The sequence below is a fragment of the Ranitomeya variabilis genome, chromosome 6 (genome assembly GCF_051348905.1).
Source record: "Ranitomeya variabilis isolate aRanVar5 chromosome 6, aRanVar5.hap1, whole genome shotgun sequence".
NCBI classification, from domain to species: Eukaryota; Metazoa; Chordata; class Amphibia; order Anura; family Dendrobatidae; genus Ranitomeya; species Ranitomeya variabilis.
In genome coordinates this window covers 66,357,656-66,375,205 of record NC_135237.1, presented here as the reverse complement: position 1 = coordinate 66,375,205, position 17,550 = coordinate 66,357,656, and the positions used below count along the sequence as shown (strand labels likewise).

Genomic DNA, 17,550 nt, shown 5'->3' with positions numbered 1-17,550 from the left:
TAGAGAGCGGCCATTACACTGGTAACTCACCTTCATGTAAAATATGCTCTGGAGGCAGAGTTCTCCCCAGAGCCTGGAAGAGGTCACTTATATAAAGTGATAAAAAATGATTTCTCAGCAATAACAGATCTGATGAGACACATGGACGACTCTCCTCAGCATTCTATAACCTGTATGCCCATATTAATAGTTTACATAGATCAAATGTGGTGACAGCTTCCCTTTGCTTTGTCTCACCCTTTCCTTTCAGAAGGGCCCTGCTCCCCTGACTTCCTGCTTGCCGTGGGAGCGGTGCTCTGCCGTTTGATTGACAGTTTGGACCAACTGCATCATTGTGTCGGCTGTGCACGATCAGATGCTGCTCAGCAGTCTCAGAGTGGCCCAGCAGCACTGCAGTAATCTCACCAGCCGCAGTGCTTGCAAGCTTAATAAAAATGTCCTTAGTGGGATTTGAACCTAGAACTCCAGCGCTGCAAGGCTACAGTGCTAACCAGTGAGCCACCGTGCTGCCCAAACAAAAAATATAAGACTAATCAGGGGAACAGAGCATTATTTTAATAAGAATTAAATTGGAAAGTAACTTGTTTGTACAAACAATTTCCAATTGTACATATTAGAGAAGAGTGAATCAGTTCGCAGGAGCCTGGTCCATCCGACATGTCAGTAGTCCTTGGCTGCCGGACAGGATGGTTCCTATCTGCTGGAATCCCGGGGTCTCCTCGGATTTGTTTGCCCAATGTCATCTTTACAGCATGATGCATGCATGGCATCGCAACTGGGCTTCTAATTAGAAGAGGCTCCAGGAGGTTCACAGGGCTCTGTTCCAACAGCCGCGGACTATTAACATGGCCTGTAGATCGACGTGCTCATCTCTAATACCCTCCCACCCGACTGTCGTCTACCATATATAACCTTTCCAATCAGTGCAACTATCCTGAGAGTCACAGCCTCACTGACTGCTGCTCACTCACTTCCTCTTAATTACTTATATATCCGAAGGCGGGAACAGCGCAGGACTCACGTGATGCAACAACCTCACAGGAGCCCTGAGAACACAAGTGCCGACACCGCTGCAACGGCGCCGGCACGGGAGGTGAGTATAGGTGTTTTTATTTTAACGAGGGCAAACATTCTGAATGAGAATGCGTTGTCCTAGTAGTGGACAACCCCTTTAAAGGGGGTAAGATACAAAGTTATCCTAATGCTCATACCTTCATAAACTATTAGGATAACATGAATAGTGCTGTTTTCCATCCTTACAGTAGTTGTAATTCTATGACATTGGAGCTGCTCCTTAGTGCTCCCCCTCCCTGGGACATTATGTCACCCATCATGGGACATCGCCTGCTCTTGGCTGCTAGCAGCAGCCAGCCCCCTGATAATATCTCCTTCCCTGCAGGCCTAGATCATGGAGCAGGACACGCTCCCTGATCTAGAACTGAATACAAGCAGATATTATCAGGGAACTGGCAGGTGCTAGCAACCGGGAGCAGGCACCACCTCCAACATGTCCCGATATTGGGCTGAAGAGAAGGAAATGGTATCAGGGAGCTGGCAGCTGCTAGGAGCAGGTCACACCCTCTGTGTCACGTAACGTCCCATAGGGGAGGGGGAGCAGCTCAAACGGCACACTTACAGGTACTGTGAGGAAGGAAAACAGTGCTATTCTAATAGATGATGACAGTATGAGTATTGGGATCGTTTTATATTTCCCCGGCGTACCCCTGTAAGGTCAGTATTGCCTGTATAAATCCATATGTAGGTAGCTCCCTCTAGTGGTGGTTGCGTGCAGCTAGAATTCTGTGATTTTCATTGGCAGAACTCTGAGAAGAGAGTGGGGTCTGTTTTGATTTATGATTTTTGGGTCATCCTCCTGTTATCTTGTATCATGTATTCTCGCGCTATACTTATCACTCAGGTTTATAGCATGAGAACAGCGTTAATCATTGACTGTAGTACAAAGTAAGTTTGCATTGTGCCATGTTTTCTTTTGCAGGTCCTCTCTCTCTTTCTCGTTTGGACACGGCATGGCTCACCATTTAAGTTCAAGGCCGAGCAGAGCATCTGTTTCAGGTTCTAATGTAACAAAAGCTTCAAAGGTATATTTCACAATAAAATCACTCCCACACATGTCAATATTCATTTACAATGATGACACTTTGTGCCGCTTTATGTCTGCTGGTTTTTTACAAGAGTTGAAAAGTTTCTTACTTTTCCCTGCCCTTGCTCCTGTAGAGATAATAACCAGGATAGTGGTGTTTGCCTCCTTGTCTATAGTCTGGTGGAACGCTCCGGATCTATCATCTCTTAAAGGGATGAGTCCAGTTCCGCAGTACACCCGTGATCCATTACCTTCCCTTCACGTGGTTCCACATCCATCTTCCTCCATACGCCAGAGAATAAGGCACTCTAACGTAGTATCTGCATCGAGCCTTGACCTCCAGACGTTGCAGAACTGTCCGCAAGGGATTCCAGTAAGGCCTCCCACTGTCCCGAACGATAGATTCTTGCTTTCACTATCAGCCCACTGCACCTTGAAGTTGACGTTAGTTAACGAACTTCACTATGTGGCTACTTATAAAAAAGCAGTGCTTTACTGGGGCATGGCTCCCCCCACTATGGGCTAGTCCCAAACTTTAACTATATCTGTAGCTGACAGATCTGCTTCACAAACACTATACAGTATATTTACATACTTACATACAAATAAATTAAACTAAATAATGCTTACCAAAGTCTATCTTACCCTATAGTCACTACCTTATGTCTCAAAAGCTAACTTACAGTGCCTTGCAAAAGTATTCGGCTCCCTGGAACTTTTCAACCTTTTCCCACATATCATGCTTCAGACATAAAGATACCAAATGTAAATTTTTGGTGAAGAATCAGCAACAAGTGGAACACAATTGTGAAGTTGAACAAAATGTATTGGTTATTTTAAATTTTTGTGGAAAATCAAAAACTGAAAAGTGGGGCGTGCAATATTATTCAGCCCCTTTACTTTCAGTGCAGAAAACTCACTCCAGAAGTTCATTGTGGATCTCTGAATGATCCAGTGTTGTCCTAAATGCCTAATGATGACAAATATAATCCACCTGTGTGTAATCAAGTCTCCGTATAAATGCACCTGCTCTGTGATAGTCTCAGGGTTCTGTTTGAAGCACAGAGAGCATCATGAAGACCAAGGAACACAACAGCCAGGTCCGTGATACTGTTGTGGAGAAGGTTAGAGCCGGATTTGGATACAAAATGATTTCCAAAACTTTAAACATCCCAAGGAGCACTGTGCAAGCGATCATATTGAAATGGAAGGAGTATCATACCACTGCAAATCTACCAAGACCCGGCCGTCCCTCTAAACTTTCATCTCAAACAAGGAGAAGACTGATCAGAGATGCAGCCAAGAGCCCCATGATCACTCTGGATGAACTGCAGAGATCTACAGCTGAGGTGGGACAGTCTGTCCATAGGACAACAATCAGTTGTACACTGCACAAATCTGGCCTTTATGGGAGAGTGGCAATAAGAAAGCCATTCCTCAAAGATATCCAGAAAATGTGTCAGTCAAAGTTTGCGACAGGCCACCTGGGAGACACACCAAACATGTGGAAGAAGGTGCTCTGGTCAGATGAAACCAAAATCGAACTTTTTGGTAACAATGCCAAACGATATGTTTGGCGTAAAGGCAACACAGCTCATCACCCTGAACACACCATCCCCACTGTCAAACATGGTGATGGCAGCATCATTGTTTGGGCCTGCTTTTCTTCAGCAGGGACAGGGAAGATGGTTAAAATTGATGGGAAGATGGATGGAGCCAAATACAGGACCATTCTTGAAGAAAACCTGTTGGAGTCTGCAAAAGACCTGAGACAGGGACGGAGATTTGTCTTCAACAAGACAATGATCCCAAACATAAGGCAAAATCTACAATGGAATGGTTCACAAATAAACGTATCCAGGTGTTAGAATGTCAGTCCAGACCACAATCCAATCGAGAATCTGTGGAAAGAGCTGAAAACTGCTGTTCACAAACGATCTCCATCAAACCTCACTGAGCTCGAGCTGTTTGCCAAGGAAGAATGGGCAAGAATTTCAGTCCCTCGATGTACAAAACTGGTAGAGACATACCCCAAGCGACTTGCAGCTGTAATCGCAGCAAAAGGTGGCGCAACAAAGTATTAAGTTAAAGGGGCCGAATAATATTGCACGCCCCACTTCTCAGTTTTTGAATTTCCACAAAAAGTTAAAATAACCAATACATTTAGTTGAACTTCACAATTGTGTTCCACTTGTTGTTGATTCTTCACCAAAAATTTACATTTGGTATCTTTATATTTGAAGCATGATATGTGGGAAAAGGTTGAAAAGTTCCAGGGGGCTGAATACTTTCACAAGACACTGTATGTCTTAGTCTATACTTTATATGTTACCATATTCTGTTTTATGCAAAAAATAAATATGTATTTTCATCTTTTACATTTTAAAAATTACAAAAAGAAAAAATGGTCCTATGCAAAAGAGCTGCTGGTGCCAGAATGAGATACTGCGAGGGCGCGCAGGAAGGTGAGTAGGATGTTTGTTGTTTGTTTTTTAATAGGAACCATGCAGGCACGGATAGGGGATAAGGAGCCATGCATACAAGGTTGGGAGGGGGGAGCGATGCATACAAGGACGGGAGGGGGAGCCATGCATACAAGGACAGGAGGGGGAGACATGCATACAAGGACAGGAGGGGGAGCCATGCATACCAGGACAGGGACCGGAGATCCATGCATACAATGACAGCGATGGGGGAGCCATGCATACAAGGACGGGGGAGCCATGCATACAAGGATGGGGAGCCATCATACAAGGACGGGGAGCCATGCATACAAGGACGGGGATGGGTAGCCATGCATACAAGGACGGGAGGAGGAGCCATGCATACAAGGACAGGAGGGGGGAGCCATGCATACCAGGACAGGGACCGGAGATCCATGCATACAATGACAGCGATGGGGGAGCCATGCATACAAGGACGGGGGAGCCATGCATACAAGGATGGGGAGCCATCATACAAGGACGGGGAGCCATGCATACAAGGACAGGGATGGGTAGCCATGCATACAAGGAAGGGGAAGAGCAGCCATGCATACAAGGACAGGGATGGGGAGCCATGCATACAAGGAAGGGGAAGAGCAGCCATGCATACAAGGACAGTGATGGTGAGCCATGCATACCAGGATAGGGATGAGGGGACAATGCATACCCGGGTTATACACTAGTCAATAAGTTTACCCAGTTTTTTTGTGGCAAAATTAGGTGCCTCGGCTTATACTCGAGTATATACGGTACATAAGTATTTGTAGTTTTCTTCTAAAAAAAATAACATTCAGGTTCTTTTTAAAACCATCAACGGTTCCAAAATTAAAAGTTTTCATGGTAAAGAAGCCTTGTCTCCTCTGGAGATTAAACTTTTTTTCTCCAGACAGAGGTATTGCCCCCTTTGTCTTCCAAGGGGGTGTTACATGAAATAGGTTTTCATCATATTTTTTTTATATGGGCCATTTATACACTTGTACAAGTTTATCATGTCCCCCTTAGACATTTCTTCTCAAGAGTAGGGATGGGCGAACCCGAACAGTAAAGTTCGGGGTTAGTAACAAACACCTACGGTTCAGGCACGGGACCCAAACATGGATTTCACCAGGAATTCTGTGTTACTGTTCAGGATCGGCCTCCTGAACACAGGGTGTTTCTCGCGCTGTCATGTGCATGACAGTGCAGTAAACACTGCCACTGATCAACTGTAAAATCATTACCGCTGGTCAGAAAGTCGCGGTTCCCTTGCTGGCAGCGTGAGCCCGCAGCTGTGATGGGAGGTAAAAAGTTTACCTCCGGTCACTAGCGTCGGCTGATGGTACTATTACTCCCATCAGCTGACGCCTGCTGCCACTAATAACAGGGAGAGCAGGAGCGGCTGATGGGAGTATTCATCAGCCGGAGCCTAACCTCTGAATAAAGAAAGAAAGAAAACAGCGTGGGGTCCCCCACATTTTTGACAGCCAGCCAAGCTGTATGGCAACAATTTCAATTTTCCCCCGCCACAACCTCTCCCCAACACTCAAGGACCACCGATGCCATTTGTTATGGTTGGGGATGAGGCCTTTCAGATGTGTGAAAACCTACTGAAGTCCTATTCCAGTTGGGACTTGAACCACACTAGAAGGATCTTTAACTACAGACTGACCAGGGCCCGAAGAACTGTAGAGTGTACCTTTGGCATTCTGGTCGCTAAATGACGCATTCTTGCATCAGCCATAAATCTAAAAGTGGAAACAGTCGACGAGGTGGTCAAAGCCTGTGTGGTTCTGCACAATTATATAATGGTTAAGGAGCAACCCAACATTGAACTGCATGAACCAGTTGCACACCCACTGCCCGATTTCCAGCATCACCCGCTGCGGTCAACTGCAGCAGTTGGTCACATGCGGGACCAATTTGCGGCCTTTTTTGATTCAGATATTGGACGTGTGTCATGGCAGGACAATGTTGTGTAAATGTCCTGTTGTAATTCGATCTGTACCAGTAATTTTCTACAATGATAATAATATTTCTCATTAATAAACTTTACTTTTGGTTGTGTTGACCGTGTCTCCTATCTTTTTCCTCTCCAAACCAAGGCTGTCCTAAACTTGCAATATTTGATCTGTATTTAATATCAGTTTTTGTAATCCAAAACCAGGAGTGGGTGATAAAAGCAGATGTGCTAGTTATTATGTTAATATCCTAATTTACCTCTAATTGTTCCACTCCTTGTTTTGGCTTACAAATACTGTTATACAACACTGGGCACATACTGCTAGTAATGGCAGCCATGTTGCTTTATTGGTAAGCTTGTTGACGTCATTGCGTCATGATTCTCTTCTCCTGTATCCATTGGACACAAGCTGAAGAGACAATCACTGTCACACTATCTATACTCATCAAGTCAGGTGTCAGAAATAATGAATTCATGATAAACATATACAGGCTCATGAATTCACTATTTCTGACATCTGTGCAGGTGAGCATAGATATGTAGTGTGTGACCACCATTGTCCCTCAAGTTGTGTGTAATAGATTATGTATGAAGAAGAGAAAATGGTGGTTATACAAGGCAGTTCTCTACTCAACAGGTCAGGTGTCATAACTAATGAGTTTTTTGACACCTGACCTGTTCAGTAGAGGTCTGCACTGTATTTCCACCATTTTCTCTTCAGACTGCCACACTAGGCACAGACAAAAAGAGATTATGGAGATACGTGTAATATTTTTTGGCCCACCTCATATCTGTATACTAAAGACACACAAAGCTGCAGTCTTTTTATTTTTAACTACTGGAGATATGATGTGGCCCAAAAAGTTAGTGTGTGGCGAAGTTTCATGGCGCACGGTGTGTGTTGCCGGCGGCAGAAGACACAATAAACCAAACATAATTGTGGCAAATCAAACACTTTTTATTTTGTTAACAATTTAAAAAATTATTTTTTACTGCGCAGGCTTGGGGTAGAGTGATGTAAACGGGGGGTGTGAAGAACTGAGGCCTGGCTAACCGTGGACGACGCAGAGGTGGCAGGAGAAGGGGCAATGAAACTAGAAGGGTCTGGAAGTTCAGGGATGGGGCTTGACACATGAGAGGCTTGAGATTCACTGGAAGGGTGAGACAAACCTGACATTACAGACACATTGGGAGGTGAAGGGGGAGGAATGCTAAGAGTCCTCTGTTTTTTTTTTTTTTGTAATTTCTTTTTGGTTTGCCTGGTTGTGGGAGGTCTTGGTGGGCTCATATGGCGTGGCGTGGTGGTGGGTGACCTGTCAGGGTCCAGCTGCACTGTGACAGAGTCCATAGTGCTCGTAGAGCATGCAGCCATGCCAGAGTCCATAGTGCTCGTAGAGCGTGCAGCCATGCCAGAGTCCATAGTGCTCGTAGAGCGTGCAGCCATGCCAGAGTCCATAGTGCTCGTAGAGCGTGCAGCCATGCCAGAGTCCATAGTGCTCGTAGAGCGTGCAGCCATGCCAGAGTCCATAGCGTTCGTAGAGCGTGCAGCCATGCCAGAGTCCATAGCGCTCGTAGAGCGTGCAGCCATGCCAGAGTCCATAGCGTTCGTAGAGCGTGCAGCCATGCCAGAGTCCATAGCGCTCGTAGAGCATGCAGCCATGCCAGAGTCCATAGCGCTAGTAGAGCGGAAGGTCATGCCAGGGTCCTGCTGCATCGTGGAGGTGTCGGTACGGAATGCCATGCCAGGGTCCTGCTGCATCGTGGAGGTGGCGGTACGGAAGGCCATGCCAGGGTCCTGCTGCATCGTGGTGTCAGTAGAGGAGGTCCAAGCCGGAGCAGCGGATGTCATGGTGGTGGCGGTGGGATGTCCAACTGCACTCGGCATGGTGGTAGTACTGTAGTGGTGTCCGGCTGTGGAAGGAATTGAGGTGGCCGTGTAGTGGGATGCAGCAGAGGTCGACATTGAGGTCAAGCGTGACAGTGAAGGCACAGGTGGATATGCCCCCACTGTCTGCTGGAAATACCGACTCTGCTGCATAGCCTGCACGTAAGCAGCATTGCAGGCCTGCATGACACTCAGCTGGAGATCAGGAGTAAGGTGTTCCTACATGCCCTGCTCAATTTGATTAAAAAAATGATGTGCTGGCCTCTGGAGATCGGCTTTCACTTGATCAAGGCTTTTGCTGACCTCCTGGATACGGGCATTTAAGAGGTTATGTGAAACATCCATTCGGTCACCCAAAGCCTTGATTGCGTCATGTAAAACCGAGCTCAAGTGCAAAAACTCGGGCATGAGTGACCTGTCCGAAGCCCTCTGCTGCTGCCGGGATGAGCCCAAAAAAAAAGGGGGCAGTGGAAGAGGACTGCGAAAGGGGAAGACCTGATGGACCAGCTCCCTGGTCTCCAGTTAGTGTGGAAGGCCCACTTGCTGCTGCAATGCTGCTGGATGGCTGGGACGGATCCGTGGCTGTCGGATGAAGACCGCTCCAGAACCTGGGCCAACAGTAGTGCTGTATGTGCTGTGAAAAAAGGAAAAAGAAAATTACCTATCAAAAATTTACCAGACGCAAAATCCTGTGGAATGTAAAAATACAGATTATGGCAATACAATACAACCTAATGCACGTGATAAATACTTACGTTCTCTGGGCAAGGACCGGTCTTAAAAATGTCAGAACGCGATGGTATTTGTAGCGTCTGATCCTTGCTCCTGAACCACTGGGAACACGGCGCTCTTGACGCAGGTCCTTGTTGAAGTGGTCCTTCATCGAACGCCAACGTGTTTTGACTTTGGATACTGTTAAAAAAAAATTGTGGTCAGAAAAAGTACTTTTGGCCGTGCTCACACAACTGTGTGTGATGAGAGAAACTCCAGAGAGTTTCTTTCATCACACACAGTAGAGTGAGCATGGCCAAGGTCTCTGCTGCTTCACACTGCAGTGCAATACTTACCAAATGCAGCTCGGACCCGTGTCGGGGCGTTGTCCCAGCCATCCCACATCGCTTGGGCCACCTCATTCCATAACCGCCGGATCGTCACGTTGTTTGAGTGCAGTGGATCCCGGGTGTCCCACAACGGGACTCTCTCCTGGACCAGGGAGACGAGGAGGTCATTCTCAATAAGATCATCCTCCCGTTGTGAAACCTAAAAATTAAAGAAAGTCATTAAAGTTTGCTCAATTAACAGAAGGAAAAAAAAGAAAAAAGATGCTGAGAAATGGCATGAATAGTAAAGTCAACATACAAAAGGATTCCAGAAGAAAAAAGTAAAGAAATAAGAATGGAAAGAAAGGAAGATTCAAGAATATTACACTGAGGACAGTCAGCCTTGTATACGTACCCGCTGCCGTCTTTCCACCGGACCTTGACTCCGCTGCTCCTGCCCTGTCTCTGCCGCAGTAGAAGAGCTCTAAAAAAAAGAAAAATTTAAATTGTCACATGTGTTGATGTGACAGTGAATACTTACAAATCTGACGAGGCAAGTACTCACCTCACTGACATGCTCCACTTCCGACTGTCCTGGCCGAAACTCCTCACAAGATGAAGAATCCGAAGAAGACATTCTGATGCATGTAGAAAGAAAGAAATGGCAGAAATTAGGACATGTAGAGACAGAAAATAGAAAATAAAGGCATTGGCTAGGATATACTCACATTGTTCAGGGTCTTGTTTTCCTCCAAGATGTAGCCTGTCTGTGTCTCGTCTGCTTCAGAGTCTGGTGAGAAGTGACCTGCAACTGTCCACACCCTCCCTTTTATCACCTTGATGGTGGGGGGTGGCTTATCAGTGTCTAGACATGTTTTTCTCAATTGAAACGCATGCGTTCAAAAACGCAACCAAACGCATGTGCTAAAAACGCATGCGTTTACATAGACAGCAATGCGTTTTTTTGTCGCAATCCTTGCGCCATCGACCGCATGCGTTTCCTGGCGGCAAATAGACGCCTCTAGAAATTACTACATGTTGCATTTCCGCGCCAAGCCGCAAACAACGAGACGACGCATGCGTTGTAAAACGCGAACAAAAAAAACGCATGCGTTTTTAATGTTAAATATAGGAATACACGACGCATGCGTTTATATGCGGTACAAACGCTGCGGCAACAAACGCAAATGTGAAACCAGCCTTAGATGCTTAACTTCCTGTTGTTTCAGGAAGTAACATGTACATAGTCACAATGAACTGGACAGAGTCTAACCCTATCTATTGTATTGAAGTGTTTAACAGGTGATTGGGAGATCCTGTTTTAATATCTGTGTATAGAGATGTTACCTGTCATTGTAATCCTGCCTCTGATGATAATGATACTGTTGAAAAAACTCTACCTGAAAAGACACCAAAAGTATAAATCTTAAAAATCCCCAGTGGCCAGTGTGAGAATTGTAAGATTACTAATTTTATTTTTGTAGTAAACACCATAATATGAGGAAAAAAAATTGCCATTTAAAAAAAAAATAAACAATCTGTAATTTTCTTCTGGTAACTTCCCTTTAAGGGTATATTCACATTTGCCACATTTATGCCAAAATCATTTCCATTTTTCTAGTGAATTTTTAAAATCCACTTTGGAGGCTTCAAGACCTTCAGGTGGGTGATTATATCAGTGTCTGAATTTAATAGTGTGGAAATGTCCAAAAAATGCAACTGTAACAATAGTAACATGGCACCCAGCAGTGGCCTAGATTAGGGCAGCCAAAGGAAAAATTCACCATGTCCAAATTACCAGATGTGACCATAGACCTCCATTCACTCAGCAGGGACCAAATCTGTGTACTTTGGGCCTCCACCCAAGGTATTTGGAGGAAGGTATGCCTTTGTGTTATGTCGAATAGTATAATCTGCTATAAATCTTAAAACATCTTGAGATAAAAACTAATTGTATATTTTTTCCTCCAGGGAGTGGATGAGTGATGTGTGCCTTGCATGGCACAGATGGAGAGTAAACATCATAAAGCATTAATGTACATTATATCTCCAATGTAAACTGCAGTGTGAACAAAACCCAAGAAAATTAAATATACAAACATGAAAAATGACCATCTTATCATTAACTCAAATTTTATGTTTTAGAATAAAGGCAGAAGTCGACAACCAGACATTTTGACAGCCGTAGCTTTACAGGATCATATCTCCCAAAATCTCCAACTTCAACATCTATCATTAGTTGATCCTTGCAAAGGAATCGGGAGTGTGAAGAAGTCTGCAGGCCGAGGTATGGACAGAAAAATCGTGAAACCTGTTGTTGATACTGGGATGAGGAGGAAACATACAGAAAAAGCTGCTGTCGATCCCACAGAAGAGGAATACGTTCTAGATCCATGTGGTCCAAAACTAACATTGGGCAAGTCACTGTAAACTTTACTATATGTATGGAATATTACTTTAGGTCATTGCAAATTTGTACCTCTCCCAAAGGACACAATAAAACCTAAAGGTTGTTTTCTCTATGACATATGTGGCATATTGCAAAAAAACTGCAATAATTATCTGAAATACACATTTAGAAGAATGGAAGTCCGTTCACTTCAAAGAGGAGAAGAGATGGCCATGCATACATGTGGCATATAGCTCTCCCTAAGAATCTGCCTCCAGTGCTCATAATAAATTAAATGCTGGGTGTTACTAGTGCGAGACATGTAATGATTGACAGTTTGCTCTCCTGATCTACATATGTGACACTGGTAATGCCCAATTTAATTTTATTATAAGCTCTGGAGGCAGATTCTCATGGAGATCTATGTCCGGCCCTTAGATCTTAACAGCTCATTTACATATTAAGAAAAACACGGTTATCTCTGGAATAAGACATCGGATCACGAATATCAAGGTCACATTTTATTCAGCTTCCTATCACCTGCGTGTTCATGTAGACGGCTGAGGAGGGTTAATCCTACTGACCGATTCCCTTTAAGGGAGTTGCATAAACTACAGTGTGATGGGCATGTATGGATATGCTAGGTCACCTAAACTCCTACTCTTTGGCGTGTTAAACAGGAGATCATGGACTCTTCCCTTAATGCAGGGGAGGGGAATCTTTTTCCTGCGAAGGGCCATTTGGATATTTATACCATCCTTCGGGGGCCGTACAAACTCTGCCCACAAAGTACATCCTGACTCTGGCACTGGATTCAGGACGTAATCTTTCATTGCATGCCCTTCAATGTTCAGTAGTGAACACTGCAAATGTGTGCTAACAGAGCAAGAAGAAATTAATGAGCTGGTGGCAATTAAAATACCGCTCCCTGCCCAAGAATGCGGTCCCCAAGAATCTGCTCGGGGGCCTGATAAAAGGTCATCGAGGGCCATGGCCCTGGGGCCTGTGGTTCCCCACCCCTGTCTTAATGTATTGGGGTCTGGGAGATGAAATCCCCATTTGTTAGACTTCTTTTAGTCTCTTATAAATACGTCTTAAAAGAGAACCCTAGCTAAAACTTTGATGCTGTGATATGCTTAGGGCTCCCCATAACTGTGCAAGGTACAAAGTGTTGGTCACATAGTGCTCCCTTATATCTGTGTCCCCCCCCCCATAATAGCTGACCCTGCTCCCAATTTGCTTGCCATCCCTTTTCTCTCTGCCATAGACGAAGCCAGTGAGCAGCTAACAAAGGGAAGAGATAGCTAGATGTGCGATAGAGGGATAATATGTTCCATAGTCGGCTCATCTGTCACCGCAATAGACAAGTTTCTATGGCTGCCATTTATCTCTGTATTATTATTGCTGTTACCACTGGTAAATCCCCATAGAGAACAAGGAAAACTGTTCCTTAATAACGTGTTAATGTCACCAAATTACTTAGAGAGATCTAATCAACCTGAACATAAACGTTTCACTTCTCCCTCATTGAAATACTTTTGTTAGTAAAGTTTCAGTGTTTCAGATTTTTCTTGTAACTTTCTGAATAATACTGACAACTTAATTACTTTTGACAAAATGACAAAAGGAAATCAAGCATTAAAGCCGAACCTGCCGGGGCAAATGTGTGCGGAGCATAACAGAAGCTGCAGATGTTTCCATCTATTGTAAACTACATAAGCCCAGCAGATCCTTGAAGGTAGAAACATTTAAAGGGTCTTTTTATTTATTTTTTTACATACAGTTAGTATAAAGGATCCAGAAGTCACATAAAGGTCATATATATAGGTAAAGTTGCACATTCTTCCCCGAGGAATGTCCTGGTGTGACTAGTGCCAGCTGCTCTTCCATTCTCGCAGGTCCTTCTTGGACCTGAGTAGAGATGAGCAAACCCGAACTGTAGAGTTTGGGGTTCATACCGGACATGTAGTGTACAGTGCTGAACTCCATACACAGACTTCTCCCGGAAGTCAGTTTCATTGTTTGGAGTTCCGGGAAGAGAGAGGTCTTATGACAAAAATTGGCAATTGAAGGGGCACTTGAAGGAGTTCTCCACCACTTTTTCAAAACTGACCAGATGGAAGGGATGAAATAAGTGTTACTTACCACTCCAGTTCCCTGCTACTACACCACTGCTGCTTCTGTGGTCTCTACCGGGACCGGTGATGACACCCCATCCATTTAGTAACCGGACCACTGAGGCTGCAAGGTGGGATAACTGATGAATGTAGTGTGAGCCCAATAGAAGTGATGCCAAATGCCAAAATATAATGATAATTATTAATATTATCAGTGGATGGTTACATTGGACTGCTGACTCTCGAAACCTTTTACTCATTAAACAATTAAGAAAGATTTTTTTGGTGCACTATATTTTTAGTTTTTGAAAATGTAAAAATATTCTTATACATTTTGTGCTTGTTTTTTTGGGGGAAAAAGATTAAATTAAAACCATCCTAAACTTAGGTATATACTGCACAAAGCCAAAGAATTTAAACCATAAAAAACATAAAAAGCAGATTTTTTGTTTCCATTACAATCAGGGGACAGTCGGGTGATGCCCATACACATTAGGATTTTCCCCCATCATGGCAGAATTATTATCTTAAACCTTTCTTGCTGAAGCCAATATTTGTTTTTGCGCTTTAGTTGTTTTCTTCTTCTCCCACTGCAATGACAAGTCAAAGTTTTGGATACCACCATTCAGTTTACCATAAAATGAAATGAAAATGAAAAATGTTTTTTATTTTTTTTTTGGGAGGTACATACAATGGTTTTTCTTGCTTATTTTTTTGTGAGATGAAGCGACTGAAAAGACATAAAATCTGTTATTTTTTTACTATTTTTATTTTATTTTTATTGTACAGGTTAATAAGTTTAACATTTTAAAAGATCAGACTATCATGCATGCAGCAATACCACATATGCCTATTTTTTCTTTATTTTTAAATAGAAAAGGGGGTGTGATTCATACTTTTAAATTTTTTTAGAAAGATTTTTTTTTAAACTTTTTTAGTTCCCTTAGGTGACTTGAAATTGTGATAGTTTGATCACTTGTGCTGCAATACTTCAGAATTGCATAATAGAGAATATAGAGAACATAATACAATGGGGAAAATAAGTATTTGATACACTGCCGATTTTGCAAGTTTTCCCACCTACAAAGAATGGAGAGGTCTGTAATTTTTATCGTAGGTACACTTCAACTGTGAGAGATATAATCGAAAAATAAAAATTACCTCGTGGGTTAATGATGATTCTAAGAATAGTCAGGAATCAGCCCAGAACTACACGGGAGTAGCTGGTCAATGACCTGAAGAGAGCCAGGACCACAGTCTCAAACATTAACGTTAGTAGCATACTAAGCCATCATGGATTAAAATCCTGCAGGGCAAGGAAGGCCACGCCAGCTCACTTCCTGGTCACGCCAGCACATGTCCAGGCCCATTTGAAGTTCACCGGCGACCATCTGGATGATCCAGAGGAGGTATGGGAGAAGGTCATGTGGTCAGATGAGACCAAAATATAACTTTTTGGTATCAACTCTAGCCGCTGTGTTTGGAAGAAGAAGAAGATGGATGAGTACAAACAAAAGAACACTGTTCCAACTGTGAAGCATGGTGGTGGAAACTTCATACTTTGGGGGTGCTGTTCTGCAAAGGGGACAGAACGTTTGCACCGTAGTGAAGGGAGGATGGATGGGGTCATGTATCGCGAGATTTTGGCCAACAATCTCCTACCCTCAGTAAGAGCATTGAAGATGGGTCATGGCTGAGTCTTTCAGCATGGCAATGACCTGAAACACCTTTGGGCACATTTACCGTGTGGTCTTTTTTGACCATCTTTTGATCTGGAGCAATGCTGCTCCTTCCTACTCAGGTTTATGTGGATTCATTCACTGTGTGGCGGGCTTTATATACTCCATAGCTTGTGTGGAGATACATCATTGTATCTTAACTAACCAGATGACTATTTTTAGCAAGTAAGAAAGAATAGACTGTTATCTATATGTTTACTTTTGAATTTAAGTGTTGATTTCTGGTTAGTCAAGAAAATAGACTTTTGTTTGTGTAAGCCTGTAATATTGACTTGTAAGCTGACATTTCATATAACATATTTTGCTCTTACCCTTGATGTTTACTGATATGCTAATTATGCATTGTGTAGATCAGATAGTTTGTTGACTTAAAAAACAGAGGAGGAAAAACTATGCAAATGGTTAAATAATCAAGTAATACTACTTGATCTCATCACCATTATCCCCTTATCTGTGATGCTGGACTAAAGGACACTTGTTAAACATAAAAAGAGGTGATATGCCTCTAAAGGTACCTTCACACTGACCAACTTTCCAACGATAACGATAGCGATCCGTGACGTTGCAGCGTCCTGGATAGCGATATCGTTGTGTTTGACACGCAGCAGCGATCTGGATCCTGCTGTGATATCGTTGGTCGGAGCTTAAAGTCCAGAACTTTATTTGGTCGTCAGATCGGCGTGTATCGTTGTGTTTGACAGCAAAAGCAACAATGCCAGCAATGTTTTACAATGGTAACCAGGGTAAATATCGGGTTACTAAGCGCAGGGCCACGCTTAGTAACCCGATATTTACCCTGGTTACAATTGTAAAAGTAAAAAAAAAACACTACATACTCACCTTCTGATGTGTGTCACGTCCCCCGGCGTCCGCGCTGCTGCTCAGAGCTTCCTGCACTGAATGTGTCAGTGCCGGCCGTAAAGCAAAGCACAGCGGTGACGTCACCGCACTGCTTTAGGGCCGGCGCTTACACAGTGCAGGGAAGCGGACGCCGGGGGACGCGACAGGCACCGGAATGTAAGTATGTAGTGTTTGTTTTTTTTTACATTTACACTGGTAACCAGGGTAAACATCGGGTTACTAAGCGCGGCCCTGCGCTTAGTAACCCGATGTTTACCCTGGTTACCCGGGGACTTCGGCATCGTTGGTCGCTGGAGAGCTGTCTGTGTGACAGCTCTCCAGCGACCACACAACGACGAAACAGCGACGCTGCAGCGATCGGCATCGTTGTCTATATCGCTGCAGCGTCACTTAATGTGACGGTACCTTAAGAGACAGACAGAGAGAGAGACAAAGATTCAGCCAAGACATTCACACATCTAGGGGATTCTACAGAACTGCTGCCAATACATCATGGCTACAGCAAGAGGGACACGGATCTATCAATCTACAGGCAACAAATTAGGGGACCTCAGCCCCGACTGGAAGAATACAGATCTGCTACATTGACCATCGCTGAACCATGGATACGTTTGGAGAAAGCCAGGATTGGGACCTGCCAGTCGCCTGACTCCATTGAGGTGTTTGGAGGAGCTACCCTTGGGTCAACTGGCCTTGTACCTGAATGGACTGTCATTTTCCTAAGCTTGTCGTTATCTCCTCTCTGTGTGTGTCCCACAGGTGGGGTAGTCGACCCTGGGAGATAAAGCCAGGTTGTGACCCTCCGGTCAACTGGCCTTGTACCTGAATGGACTGTCATCTTCCTACGCTTGACGTTACCCTGGGAGCTCTGAAGTCACAGCTGATCTTATCTCGGCAAGTCAGCGAAAGGGTGAGACTCTGTAATGTTCACCATCTTGGGGTATTTTGCTGGGACTGTTCTACGTGTTATCTGCCTGTTTTGTGGTTCAATATAGC

General features: G+C 44.0%; 1 protein-coding gene across 3 annotated transcripts in view; it reads left to right on the top strand.

The window, feature by feature from the left end:
• RNF32 (ring finger protein 32) overlaps positions 1-17,550 on the top strand; it is a 63,747-nt gene that overhangs the window by 5,488 nt on the left and 40,709 nt on the right. For all 3 annotated transcript variants that reach the window (XR_013216808.1, XM_077268599.1, XM_077268600.1), the window contains exons 2-3: positions 1,997-2,099; positions 11,594-11,864. Coding sequence is in view for 2 of the 3 variants with exons in the window: in XM_077268599.1 (XP_077124714.1) it covers positions 2,028-2,099; positions 11,594-11,864 (343 nt within the window). In the remaining variant the exon portion in view is untranslated. The remainder of the gene's footprint in view (positions 1-1,996; positions 2,100-11,593; positions 11,865-17,550) is intronic.